General features: G+C 46.6%; 2 protein-coding genes across 3 annotated transcripts in view; one reads left to right on the forward strand and one right to left on the reverse strand.

The window, feature by feature from the left end:
* Window positions 1-703: 703 nt before the first annotated feature.
* nasp (nuclear autoantigenic sperm protein (histone-binding)) lies at window positions 704-8,235 on the reverse strand. 2 transcript variants are annotated; one of them, XM_083671218.1, is made up of 14 exons: window positions 8,081-8,235; window positions 6,815-6,853; window positions 6,404-6,517; window positions 5,926-6,006; window positions 5,496-5,605; window positions 4,187-4,251; window positions 3,999-4,072; window positions 3,812-3,885; window positions 3,431-3,619; window positions 2,903-3,075; window positions 2,327-2,434; window positions 2,096-2,191; window positions 1,296-1,418; window positions 704-933 (listed from the first exon to the last, which is right to left on the reverse strand). In XM_083671218.1, exons 1-14 carry the CDS (start codon window positions 8,116-8,118, stop codon window positions 895-897), a joined length of 1,323 nt encoding a protein of 440 aa, XP_083527344.1. In that variant the 5' UTR covers window positions 8,119-8,235; the 3' UTR covers window positions 704-894. The 2 variants fall into 2 exon arrangements, with proteins under 2 accessions (XP_083527344.1, XP_083527345.1); XM_083671219.1 differs by lacking the exon at window positions 1,296-1,418.
* A 1,239-nt stretch (window positions 8,236-9,474) lies between these two features.
* The window catches only part of gpc5b (glypican 5b), a gene marked incomplete at its 3' end in the record, with an annotated part of 46,733 nt that continues 41,671 nt past the window's right edge, over window positions 9,475-14,536 (forward strand). Inside the window, exons 1-2 of the mRNA XM_083672357.1 lie at window positions 9,475-9,866; window positions 11,863-12,027. Of these exons, the coding sequence (XP_083528483.1) occupies window positions 9,701-9,866; window positions 11,863-12,027 (331 nt within the window). The 5' untranslated portion in view covers window positions 9,475-9,700. The remainder of the gene's footprint in view (window positions 9,867-11,862; window positions 12,028-14,536) is intronic.

Genomic DNA, 14,536 nt, shown 5'->3' on the forward strand with positions numbered 1-14,536 from the left:
TAGTGTGTACCATGTAAAACACTTTAAACTTCCCTGATCTACCCTCCTAGGACACAGACAGATCCCTGCTCCCTGTGGACCAGCTGGCCTCCTATAGCCCTCAGCCCAAACACCCAGCCATCTCCCAGCTCATCCCCACCACCCACCTCACTGCTGAGCTCTTCACCAGTCAGCTCTCTAACCAGTACATACAGGTAAGTCCTCCATACAGTAATCCTTTGTCTTGATAGACCACATACAAGGGTGGTCAGAGAAAATTCCCCAATAAAACTCAATTCAAAGAAAGAGGTGGGTTAAATGCTAAATGGGATGTTTGGGACAGCCCAACTGACATCACCACATTTGAGATTTCAAACAGTTAAGGTAAGGCTTAAGGTTAGGATAGTCATCCCAAGGATCCCACCTAGCATCTGCCTACAAAGAACAGGTCTTTCAAACATTCTCATTTCTCCATGTAACATCTCCCTCTGCAGCTGGTATATCGGACATTGGAGGAACCCTTTCACTTCAGGGATAAACTGCAACTGATGGGTCCATCTTCCCCACAATGACCAGGAAGCCTTTACTAAACTCTGACCCACGCCTCCAGCCAATCACTGATCCCACAAACTACGAGAACTGTAATTTCAAATGGGTTGAAAAAAAAAAAAAAAAAATCCAAATGAAAAAGGTGTTATGGGACACTAAATACCAGTGGTTCACATATGCAAATATTATTTATTGTTTTTTTTTTTCTCAATACTACAAGTATACAAAAAACTGGACGAACAAATCTGTGAAAATGGTCTTATTTACAAAAAAAGGTGTTAAATGGGGGAGGGGAGGGGGGCAGGCAGAAATGCTCTGCTGGCTGGAAGATTAGGAAGTAGTAGTAGGAAGAAAGTCTCATCACGATCACGCCGAAGAACCCACTGAAGCGGACGGCTGCTCAGCCTGCAGGAAAGAAACAAACATTAGAATCCAGCCTGGGTCTGCAGCAGTACAGTAGAAAGTTGTCAAGTCTGGATTCTGCTTTATTCAAATGGGGCCCCCCCTGACACTCAGTCCACTGATAAACCTGCTACATCATCCGGTCAGGTTTGACTGGGGAGTCTTAGCCGACAGTCTAAAATGCCCATGACAATTTTCTTGTGGGACAATAAAGTTTCTCATCTTACCAGTGGAGCCATCAGTTTGACACTCACTCTGCATAAGCAGGTCTTTTCAAGTATGGGGGGGGGGTACGGGTCATGACAGCCCATTGACACCCACGAGTCACCTGACCCTACAGAGAATGAGTTAAGCCCATCACTCGCCTCCTGTGCCTTTTTCTCCTGGACTCCATTGCTGGCGGAGTCGCCGCTGCCATTAACTGTGGCTTCCTGTTTGGCCTTTTTTGCATCAGTGTCCTTTTTTGGGCTGTCCTCTTCAGGTTTCCTCTGTGCAGGAACAGAACAGATTGTTGGGTGGGGGCGGGGTTGGCTTACCTTGTGATATTACCTCTACTGCAGCTACTCTACCACAATCAAAAGACTACTACACCACAACAGGAGAGGCTGGTGGAGGTAGAAATCGGCGGACAGACTCATTGTATTTCGATGAGCCCCGTCCTCCGATTTCTACGTCCGCCAGCCTCCCCTGCAAGTCACAACAGCACGGTTCAATCAGACTAGATCTACACAGCCACCACAACACTGCTGCAGCTTCACACCAACACCACTGGCAGCAAGCCAGGTCCAGAGACCGATGGAGACATGCACAACACTACACTAAAAGGAGAGATTTAGGAAGGCGAAGCGATCCAACACCAGATTAGAGGGTCACAACCAGCTAAAAGCAAGCAATCCATGCACCATGAGCATGCTGGAGGGAGAGGGTGGGTAGAGATTGATTGGGCGGGGGGTGGACCGGCGTAGGAGTAGGAGCAGGCGGAGATCAACAGCTGGGCACAGTCATAAAACAGCAGGGAAGGTGAGAGGAGTCCCACACCCAGAACTAACGCAGCACTGGGAGGAAAGTCCCAATCATATCCCATTTCTAAGCTGGCTCCCAGTGCAGCACTAGTTCCGGGTTTATGACATAGCCGCAGCGGTGATGAGGAAGAGGAGGAACTCACCTTCTTCCTGACCAGGTGAGAGATGTCCGACACGGACTTGGAGGAAGACGCAGCAGCACCATTTGAGGAGGACGCGCCAGACGGCCTCGCTGCGATCTGAAACAGGACAGACGTGAGGGAATCCATTTTCACATCCAAGTGCTTTGGTATACATGCCACTGGTTGGTAAAAATCTAATTTCCATGGGTGGTTGTTCTAACATTAGACAGGAACAGACCGCAATGACCTTACCTGACTGGGTGCGAATGCCGACGAGGATGCTGCGAATGCCGATGAGGAAGAGGATGAAGACGGCCCACCATTTTCACCTGGGAATGCTGAGGAAGTGGAGGCTCCAGCCTGGAAGACAGATCAAGCTTGTTCAGTAGAAGCAGGGATACACACACACAATGGGTTAAGACTTCTGTTTACTCGCATTCACAATCGCCAAGAGGCTTTACACACCACAGGGAAACCAAACCACACTGGCTCAGATATCATGCTTTCCCATTGTCAATTTCAGCAGCTATGGTGGATGAATAACCAGGCCAGCCCAGCCTGGTCTGGTCTGGCTCTGTAGTGTGTATTAGGGTTACGTGGCCTGGGCTCATTCATTGCTGCCATGTGCCTCATCTCTAGGCTACTGCACACAACGACTCTGAGGTAAAGGGTGCTGTGAGGTAAAGCCAGTGGCTATGCGCCGTCCATTTGACAGTCTTTCTATTAACTTAATGAAGGCCAAGTTTGACATGTTGGCCCACCAGACCTTCTGCACATTTGGGTGGAAGTGTCAGGGAACGAGACTACCGAGACGCTAGCGTTGCTCACCAGGGTCTGTTGTATGGCCATGGAGGCGGAGCTGGCCGTCCTCTGGCTCTCCTTGGCGTCCTCCACCTTCTCAGCGATGTCCGGGAGCAGCATCTTCAGCTCCTCCATCTCACTCTTCTCCTCCTTCGCTGCATCCGCCCCCTCCGCCTTGTCAATCACCTCCTGGAGCATGGCTGCCCATCCACACGCAGGACAGAAGTGGCAGGGTAAATGCTTGGGATGACCACACTTGACCCCAACCCTTAACCTAGCATTTACATAGTGTCATGGCAGTAGTTGATGGATCAGGACTAGGGAAGTAGTAACTGAGCAGGTATCTTGACTATTAAAACATAATTAATAAAATATACTTCCGAATGACCTTGGACAATGTCTTTGTAGCCAGGATGCAAAGTTTCACATCATTTATTCAACCTTTTTTTAATCGAGACGAGTCTCATTGAGAATCTGTTTTTCGAGACCTGGTACAAGACCGTAGCAGGGGTAAACAACGTGTCACATAACCCTCAACCCCTCACTCAGTCATACCCAGGCGGCTCTCGATGACCTTGATGGAGCAGCCGTAGTGCTGGATGGCCTGGCTGTACTGGTCAGTGTAGCAGTAGGTCATGCCCAGCTGGTAGTGGGTCTCAGCCAGCAGGCGGCTGTGGGGGGGCAGGTGCTTCAGCTGCAGGGTCAGGCAGTCCTGGAAGTCATCCACAGCCTGGGGGTAGTTACCTGGCGGGGGGACGACGACAACTCAATAGGCTGGTTTCCCCAGACACAGATTAAGCCCAGTCCTAGACTAAAGCATACTCCTGAAAATGTTCTCTAGTCCAGGACTAAGCTTAATCAGTCTGGGAAACCACCCCAATACATTTAAAATGACATGGTTATATTCCATGGACCAGCAGCAGATGAAGCCCATACCAGATTCAGCACCAACTTCGCCAAGCTTCAGATAGGCCTGTGCAGCCATCAGCTGGTCCTCTTTGCTCTCCTTTCTGTTTGGATGAAAAGAAAAGGGATCGTTGGCAGGCCGTTGAGATCTATAGCGACTGTATGAGAACGTAGATCATTTCTAAAGTGAACCCCTGCAGGTACCATCAGTGTTTACCTTTTGTAGATAACCTTGGCAACTTCTAACATCTCCCAAGCCAACTGCAGGTTGCCCACCTCTTCTTCACTGTCCTATAGGGTGAGGGATAAGATTCTTAGATTAATACGCATTCACAAAGGCAACATTAATTATGTTGGAAGAAATTCAATAGGATAGTGAACCCCCCAATAAGAGGGAGTATTTACCTTGTCTTCAGCAGTACCCTCTCCATCCTCATCATCTCCATCCTCATCATCTTCATCATCATCCTCTACAAAGGGCATGGGGGGGAAAAAAAGAAAAAGAAAAAAAAGAGTAAAGTCTATGCAGTTGCAGTCACATCAGCAAGACTAACTTTAGTGAGTAATCAAATTATCTAGGCAAATATGGGAGAAAAACCAAACACGTGCAGTTAGGAGTTCAGTGACGGTGTGGAAGTGGTTTCCCCTCATGCAGTTAAGCCTGTCCAAAGTTCAGTGATGAGGTAGTGCATCCCGTTACACCCCGACTGAAGCTTTAACTTCCATTCATGTGACAGGTCCTTTAGCCCCCCAATTCCCAAACACTGGTGCACCCAAACAGTGTTTGAAACACAAAGGTCTACTGGTACCCCCTTCTGCCATCTTTTCCTCCTCAGCCTTCTTTCCATTCTGCTCTTTAGGAGTCTCCATAGCTTCATCTTCTTCCATGGCTTCATCCCCATTTTCCTTCAGAGCCTCATCTGTAGCCTCCTTCACAGCCTCATCTGTAGCCTCCTCCATAGCCTCATCTGTAGCCTCCTTCACAGCCTCACCTGTAGCTTCCTTCACAGCCTCACCTGTAGCTTCCTTCACAGCCTCATCTGTAGGCTCATCTGTAGTTTCCTTCACAGCCTCATCTGTAGGTTCATCTGTAGGCTCCTTCACAGCCTCATCTGTAGCCACCTTCACAGCCTCATCTGTAGGTTCATCTGTAGCCTCCTTCACAGCCTCATCTGTAGCCTCCTTCATAGCCTCATCTGTAGGTTCATCTGTATGCTCCTTCACAGCCTCATCTGTAGGTTCATCTGTAGCCTCCTTCACAGCCTCATCTGTAGCCTCCTTCACAGCCTCATCTTCAGGGGCAACAGGACTCTTCTCTACCCCATTCAAATGAGGCTCAGACTTCTCAAGTCCATCTTTGCCAGTGGACTCTGCAGCTCCCTCTTCCTTTGTCTCAGTTTTACTCTTCTCCTCTGCCTTGGTTTTTGCATCTGCACCAGTGTTCTCTTTTTCTGCCATTGCATCGTAAACCTGCATTCGAAGCTCATCCCTGGTTTGCTCTGGACCAGACACACATTGGGGGCAAGAAACCTTGAATTCTGGCATTTGGTTTGAAAAGCCACTTCAAATAAGACCTTATTACCCAATCCAACAAAACAATACATTTTAGTACTCCCGCTGCAGTCAATAATATGTAAACTGTTCCGGGAGCTGAGGTGGATTCCAAGCATCCACGAGTGAAAAGGAATTAAGGTGGTCACATTGAGGTACTAACCATCTAGGTTGTCAGCACTCTCCACTTTGGAGCTGTCAGGTTTCTCTCCCTCCTCAGAAGACTCCTCGGGGACCCCCTCCAGGGCATTACCCAGGACTGTGTTCTCCATCCTGCAACACCACAAGAAAAACAACCATAGCTGCTAAGTGGGATCCTTGGGACAACCCCACCCACCCTTCTTAAAATCTCAACTTCAATGGGATGATGTCAGAGTCGGGCCATAACAAGTATCCTACTTAGAATTTAAATGGTCAATAAAGAAAACACTTATAAACAGACAATAGTGTAGCCTAGCTAAACCTACCCAAGAGCACAATCTACACAGTAGGCTAACCAAGCCACAAGTCTGAGAACTCAGATTAACCATGTAAACTGAGCACAGGCGCTGCGCAAGTCAAGAGGCTCCAATCGTAGCCTACACCCCACATACCTCGCCAGCTCCAGCAGAGACTTCCCACACAGGTAGAAGGCTTCCCCACACTCATCTGCAGTGTCCCCATACCGCTCAGCACTAGAGGAAAACATCAACATGAGAATAATGGTGTAGTACACATTTCATCACCTATATAAGCCATCATTTTCAAGGTAGGAAAGACATTTGACACTTCCTTCCTTATTGATCACATGGCACCATCACTACTGCAAGCCAAAAAGCGATTGTATAGGTGACAAAATACACTCCAGGCAACCCAACAGGAGTCACTGGTCAGTGAAATTATCCCAGTTTGTCCCCAGTCGATAAACTAATTAACCTCGAGGTGAACTGAAAGTCAAGACATTACCCTTAAACATCCAACTGAAGCATAAATTGCCTTCACATTAGAAGTGTTAATACAATTCTACAGCAAACTGTTCTAATTGTTTAACTAATGGTACAAATACAATCAGTTGAGGTCAACTGTACTCACAGCATGCCGCAAGCCTCCTGGAACACGTTGACTGCAGAAACTACATCTCCCATCACCAGGTGCCTGTTCCCAGTGCCAATCAGCTTCTTCGCTTCCTCCATTACATCTACAGAGCTGTAGTTCAAACAAAGTCAGAATTCAGCACAAGTGAAATGATAAAATATCAGTGAGGAGTTGGGCTAAGACTAAGGAGCAAGAAAATATCCATGCCAATGTAAAGTGTACATGTTTAATTGGTAACTGAAGCATCAATAACCCATCACGTATTTTTCCTTTCAATAGGTAAAGCTTGCAGCACAATTAAATCAAAGAGGCCCCCAAAGAATTGCTGACTGAAATCTGGAAAGCTTCTTCACATTGCATTTTAATATAGTCATGGATACTCTAGAGAAGCCCAGTCAGTTGTCTCACCTGTCTGCAGCTTTCGATGAGCAAGGCTGTTCTTCCATGCTGAAAAACAAAGTACCACAAATGGAATTACAGTAATGTCAACAATCTCATGGGAATCAAGCTGTAACCGTATTAATTGAGTCACAACTTGGAGGTATATTCATGTCAAACTAATGACTGAATCCTAGTAATGTATTGTTAATTAGTGAAAGTTGTCTAGGGATTAAACATTGTAAGGAGGGGTAAGGGTCGCCTACGCAACGCAACAATCACCCCCCTACTGTCACTGCATCATGGGTTAGACCAGGCTGTAGCTACAAGCAGTGCGAGTTTGAGCAAAGATGCCGGCAACTGAAAAGCGTCAATTTGGTTTAAAAAGTCCAGTTTCTAATGTTATTCATGCAAAGAAAATAATAATATGAGCATTCCGCTGGCCCACGAAGCGGACTCGCTAACTGGGTAAGTCAACCAAAAGCTAGGCAGGTTACTAGCAACAGGGTCCAGAGGAGTCTGCACTTGCAAGGAGTATGTTCTAGCATGCTTGACTGAGCTAGCTAGCGAGGAAAAAAAGACAGCTATTTAGTCTTTTGCTTTATAAAAAAAGAAAAAAAGAAGTGAGGTAGCTAGCTAGCGCATTCCCAGTGCAGGTCTCGCGTTCATAAAAAAAATCGCCAGGTGAACTGAAAATAACGTGTAATATTAACTGGCTACATACCTGACGGTAAAACGTCATTTGTAATATCACGGAACGTTCATTCCAGCCAGCCGAAACGTTACTACGCTGTGCGCGTGTCCATTGGCACGAGCGCTTACTGTTGTTCACTGTTCAAAATGCAAAGCGCCGTTCTAGTGGTCACAGAATGTACGATTCTAACGCACACCCGAATCTTGTTTGCTTTTTCACACGAATATAGATAGATATATAGATAGGACTTGTTTTGCATAGTCTTCATTGCAGTGTCGCGACGCCGACGGTTTTCACGCTGATGAGATTCAAGGCGGATCTGACCCATTCCTGGAACGCACACCATCCATAGAACGTTCAATGTTATTGAGAGACCTTCGTACACCAGGTGTTAAACGCTTTCTTTAATCATTTAATTTATCCATTATCAGAAGCTCTCGATAGAATAGAAAAACTATTACACAAACTTGCCAGAAACTTCAGTTTAGTTGTTCATGCGTTTTGATAGCCAACGCTCCACAACTGAGACGCTCCATTCCACTCCAGCAATTAGACTGACCCAGGAAAAGCAAGCATAGGCACACAATACAAAAATACCTTACCTCACTGAACTTGAGGCAGCTGCTGTTTCCTCCGGCATGTTCGAGAAAATATGAACGTTACAGTTTGTATCAAAAGATATAGCGTTTGCGATTACAGATTACACTAGGCAGGGAGATGTCAGGGGTAGAGCCTATTCTTCACTGGTCTTTGTTGGCGCGTTTAAATACAGACACACAACCCTTTCATTTCCGGCGAACTTTCAACCTGTCACTAAAACGCGGGAGAATTTATTTAAAGGGAGAGTAACATCATATTTACACGTGTACGGTTATAAAAATCATGATAGTTAGGTTGCTACATTGTTTCCAAGTTATGTGTAAATCAGAATCGTGCATTTATTAAGTCGTATTTTGTACAGTGTTCATCATTTGTCCGTCCCTCTGTGTTCATTACGTTTTTCGTCTCTGGATAGACATGGTTGATCCAGTATCAGTCTCCAAAAAGCCCTTGCTTGAATTGTCCATTTCATCTTGATTAATTTACGCCAAAATCTTTGATTGCTCCAATGTTATTTCCCTGTGTGCTGTTTGTAATTCATGTTGGATTCCTAATTTCAAACAATTAGTCAGGATCGCTTTAAATAGGGAGGAGGACGCGTATTTATGCAGGCCTCGTTGGCGCAGTAGGCAGCGCGTCAGTCTCATAATCTGAAGGTCGTGAGTTCGAGCCTCACACGGGGCAGATTTTTTTTCATTTGTGTTTTATCCACGGACAGGGTGGACAGTATGTAACCTTATTGTACATCGTTTACGAAACCACAGCACTACTGTGTATGTAAATGCCTAATGAACATCCGATGGACCATTCTTTCAACAAACATTGAGGCCTTTTTAACGTTAAAAAACAAAGCATGAAGGCCAAGCGATTTCATTTATCCAACTGAATCACATGCTGTCACTGTCACTTTCGTTTGGTCTACAGAAATGTTGACAGTCCAATGGAGTAGCCTGCCTTCACACAAGTTCCCCTCTCTGACCACACGGTGGCCACAAGGTACCGTCCGTTCATTAGCCTTATTATTATGTTGTATAATATTGAGAAGGCTAGTTTGAATTTTAAAATCCCGATATCTAGGGACCTCACTACAATTTCTAGTTTTTGTGTTATTGTAAAATATGTCGGACTATTCATTTCAAACTTGTCTGCGCTGCACAACAAAAGTCAATGACAAGAGTTTGAGCGCATTTTTGCGCAGAGGGAGCGAGAAAAAAAAAAGAGAGAGAGAGAGAGAGAATGTATGTGCGTGAATGTATGTGTGTGTGTGTGTGTGTGTGTGTGTGTGTGTGTGTGTGTGTGTGTGTGTGTGTGTGTGTGTGTGTGTGTGTGTGTGAGAGAGAGAGAGAGAGAGAGAGCCAGAGCCAGAGCCAGAGAGCCAGAGCCAGAGAGCCAGAGAACCAACGCTGGTGTTGCATTTTTCACAAGGGGATGGATTGAACTGGACTTTTAGAAGGACCGTCGTGCGCTCTGAACAAATTAAAAAAAAAAAAATCTCACAAATGAAGTTGATAGGACACACACGAGGATTTGAGGACTTCTACTACTTTAAAATCCTTTATTCGTTGTTAGAATTATACAACGGCCAGGATATCTCTTAATCTCTCTCTGAGTGAGATGGTGAAATGTTCCGAGGTGTACTCACGCGCGTTGACTTTTGGTTGATTTGGGTGTCAGTTGCGCTATTTGGAGCTTCACGTGCTGCTGCCAACAGTTGTCATGAGGTGAAACTATTATTCCAAATGCGACAGATTGGCCCGTTGAAATGGGTCCCGGACGCCCCTGGCCCAGGTAAGTGTATGGGCACTTTAGCACACCGCAGGTCCTGCCACTGTTATTAGATATTCACCTTATCTCTAATGCTGTACTTGAAGAGGCCAGATGGATTACATTATACACCGAATGATTAAGAAAAATAAATACATACAAATACTATGAAAATACTAATGAAAAGTTTACAAGTAAGACATCTAAATATAGCCATAAAGCTCATCAAGTGTTATTGACTGCTAGTGCTTGCTTTGTAACACTGTAGCCTAACCAACAGCGTATATCACTCTGGATGGGGGTTTGTATTCATATCATCCATCTACTAATAATGTAAAGATTGAGTGGCAGGGTGTGTATGCAGTATGCACCCTTTGAAAAAAGTTTTCAACTTAAACCAAAAAGGGTCCTTCCGCCATCCCTTTGCAGAACCCTTTCTAGAACCCTATTTGGTTCCATGTAGAACCCCTTAAAGGTTCCATATTGGTCAGAACCTTCTCTGTGGGCTCTATGGCACCAAAACGAGTTCTACATGGAACCAAAATGGATTCTTCAAAGGGGTCTTTCACACGGACAGCCTTATAAGCCTTTTGAAACCCCTTTCCTGTAGATATTGTATGATGTCCATCCATTACAGAACGACCATAGTGTTGAAGGTGGCCCCCTGTTCTCGTGTCCCTCCGGAGAGTCCACCACTTGCTGTGGTATTTTAATAACCAGCGCCAGCATAGCATCTTGTCCCGCGGGACAAACTCACAGACACAGCCATAGCAATGCATGCTGGGACAAAAGAAGACAGCTGAAGAGATGCGAGAGGCTTTGTCTGTTAGCATCCCGCTAATCACCACAGCCTTATGACAGAACAGATGCAGGCTATATGATGAACACACGATAGGTAGAGAATGGCATGGAAAATGAAAGTCGATGCTTGAGCCTGATCACATTAGTTTCTCTGGTTTGTGTGTGTGTGTGTGTGTGTGTGTGTGTGTGTGTGTGTGTGTGTGTGTGTGTGTGTGTGTGTGTGTGTGTGTGTGTATTGGCTCTGTGCTATATGATGAATACATGCTAGGATAGAGAATGGCATGGAAAATTAAAGTAGATGCTTGAGGCTGATCACATTAGTATCTTGGGGGGGTGGGGGGCTGTTTCAGAAGAACAAAACTCACTCTGGGATTGTAACAACTCATCACTGTACAGTCAAATTGCTAGGCATTTCATTCAGCATAAAAAAAAAAAAAACTGGCTCTCCCCCCATGTCATGATCCCAATCAGCTGTTCCTCAGCTTGGCTTACAGTAGCGTGTCAATGTCAGATTCCTCCCACAGGAGAGGACCAGGGTAATCATGAGACTGCCCCCCCCCCTCTCTCTCTGTCTCTTTCTCTCTGTCTCTCTCCCTCTCTCTCTCTCTCTCTCTCTCTCTCTCTCTGCCCCATCGCCCCCCCCTCTCTCTCTATGCCCCCTCTCCCCTCTCTCTCTATCTCTCTCTCTCTCTTTGCCCCCCCATCTCTCTCTCTCACTCCCTCTCACTCTCTCTCTCATTCCCTCTGTAGTTTGGTGTAAATGTGAACCATATGACTGTGTCCTTCTCATCATTGAGCTCAGTTCATCTCACATCCTGTCAGCTGACATAGATTGGATTGACAGAGGCCTAAAGGAAAGTGAAGAGGAGATCTGCAGCTTCAGTACTGTTGTATATTGAGCAATTGAAGTTTCATGCCTTCAAGATGAAATACCATGAATATGCAGTGGTTGATGTACACCTCCTGATGAATGCACTTGAAAGTGCAAACTCTCTTTGGTGTTCCTCTCATCTATCATATCAGGCCTAATATACTAACAAAAGTTTTACTTGTAAAAGTAAAGTTCTTATACTTTTACTTTTACTTTTAATGGACATTTTCCGTTGAACATGGTCTTTAGTTCAAGAATAGGCTTAGTCTGTGTCTGGGGACCTAGCCCCTAGTGAGAGGGTCCATCCCAGCTAGTTTTATTGTAACAATTTCCCTCTCTCTTCTCCAGATGGTGATACCCTGCAGATCTGCAGGCACCAGGGTCCCACCTGTTGCACCCGCAAAATGGAGGATCGTTACCAGGCTGCAGTACGGGGTGACACGCTTCAGAACATACGTGCCTACAGCTTCGAGCTCAAGTACCTCATCGTGGACCACAGTGCTGCCTTCCGGGGTACGAAGAACGGGGAGACAGCTAGGGATTGGGGGGGCAGGGAGGGGGGTCGGGGAATTAAGGATGTATTAACCATGTATATAAGGACCATTTTGGCCTGTATGTGTGTGTGTGTTTGAGAGAAAGAGGTCCTGCAGTGAAACATTGTACCGTGTAAACATTGTAACTAGCCCTGGTATACTTCCCTCTGTTGTTGTATCTCTCTCTGTCTCTCTGTGTTTGTCTCTCTCTCTCTCTCTCTCTCTCTCTCTCTCTCTCTCTCTCTCTCTCTCTCGCTGTCTCTCCTCTGTGCCTCTCTCTCTCTCCCCCCCTCATCTGTCCCTCTCTTTCACTCTCTCTCTCCCTGTCTCTCTGTATCTCTCTCTTCCTCCTCTGTCCTTCTCTCTCTCAGAGGACAGAGAATACACAGCAGGTCTTGTTCTGAGCCCAGTGAAAGAAAAGGGAGTGAGAAATGTTTACATTGACTGAGTCTGTGTATCCCAGGAGATGTGTCACCATTTGAATCAATCTGTCTCTCTAACGAGGGGCTCTGAATGGGCTAACAGAATAGCCTGCTTGTCTTGCACTGCTATTCATTTAGCTGGTAGCCGCATGGTCCCTGGGGTCTCAAAAAGGAGGCACTCGGGTGTGTGTGTGTGTGTGTGTGTGTGTCCCCTCCTTGAAAAGAGCTAGATGATGTCAGTCAGAGATGCAGACAGGCAGTGTCCTCCCAGCCCAAATTAGTTTTTTTTTTCTATCCCAATCTTGTTTTGTTTTCTTTAGCAGGGCACACGCACACGCACACGCACACACACACACACACACACACACACACACACACACACACACACACACACACACACACACACACACACACACACTCCAAGCATAGAGCCAAGTACCTCAGTGTTACAACCCCACTCTTGGAAGGAGCTATCTCCACATGGGTAACAAGGCTAATGAACACGCTGACTGAGATAACCCTGCCAGTCCAGGCAGTCTGGAGATGCGATACTGATCTTCTCATTCAGACTCAGCCAAGCACAAACCTGTCTGTTCAGAATGAGTGTGTGGAGTCAGAGTGTGTGTGTGTATATGTGTGTGCATAAGCCAGGACAGCAGTCTGACAGTCTGAGTAGCATACCGTGTACAGTTACAGTATACAATACAATACTACACCTCCATGCTGAGAAGTCAGTAGTCAGCTCTAGTGCTTTATGACCCCTCTGCCCTCCTGTTCAGGCTGCCGGTGTGACCTATCACAGATGAGCATGGCCTAATCATATGATCACATGATCCTACAGTAATCCCTGCCCTGTCACTTGATGCCCCTGTGTTTGGCTGTTGTTGCTAGGACACGTCCACATATGTAGAGGGGAGGTGGAGAGTCCTGATTCAGGGTTCCTGGTTTGGAAAAGCGAGACCCTTCAGTACCCCATCCTCTCCCCACTGCTCCACCCCCCACCCCCACCCCCACCCCCACCCCCCTCTCTCTGGGCAGCGAAGGGTTAAGTTCACAGCTCCTGTCCGGGAACCTGGAGGTGCTGACCAGTGTCACTCATTTACAGCTGCCATGCCACTTTGGTGCTGCAATTGTGTGTGTTGTGTTTGTGTGTGTGTTGTGTGTGTGTGTGTGTGTGTGTCTGTGTGTGTGTGTGTCTGTGTGTGTGTGTGTGTGTGTGTGTGTGTCTGTGTGTGTGTGTGTGTGTGTGTCTGTGTGTGTGTGTGAGTGTGTGTGTGTGTGTGTGTGTGTGTGTGTGTGTGTGTGTGTGTGTGTGTGTATTTGAATGTACTGTATGTAGTGCATGCTTCTGAAGTGCTACGTTATTACAGGGTCTGTCACTCTGCGTGTGTAACTCTAGAGTGCTAGTTGCAGCCAGGCTTAACCTTCACCGCGGGCTTCAGTGAACTGATTTGCACACATAATTGGAAACGCATGTGTGTGAACCTGAGGAGACTGAAGAGGAGTCTGTCCCCCCTGACATGAGACCACAGTTGTAGACAGCGGTCATCTGTGTGAAGCTAGCCTCGATTTCCAGTCACCCACTCGCGTTGCTCGGAAAAGCAGCCACGCCACTAAGCAGAGCGAATGCGAGAAGGTTACGCTGTCTGTGGAGCAATGCGAGACCAGTGTGAAAGCCACTCGAGAGAGAGAAACTCCTCTCCTCAGAGAAATAGCCACAGTCCTAACCGCCGACCGCCACTTCTGATGGAAACACTAAAACACATCTCCACTACCATGAGACTGTGGTGTAGGCTAGTGCCGTTGTTGGGATGTGGGGAGGTGTTGTGTGATCGTTTGCGGGCCTGGAGTAATTAGGTGAGGTAGGTATGGGGCGAGATAGAAATTGTATCTGGCCAGGGGAGATTTGGAGCGGAGAAGCAGCCAAGAGTGACTTCTCTCTGTGGGTCTTTAGCCTTGCAGCTGCTCCTCTCCTCTCTCTTTCTCACAGCATGTTAGTAAATAGCCTGGGAGCTAAACATCCGAGCTAAACCTGGGCCACACCTGGGCCAAGTTCACTTTAAAACC

The sequence above is a fragment of the Argentina silus genome (assembly GCF_951799395.1).
Source record: "Argentina silus genome assembly, chromosome: 6".
Taxonomy (NCBI): domain Eukaryota; kingdom Metazoa; phylum Chordata; class Actinopteri; order Argentiniformes; family Argentinidae; genus Argentina; species Argentina silus.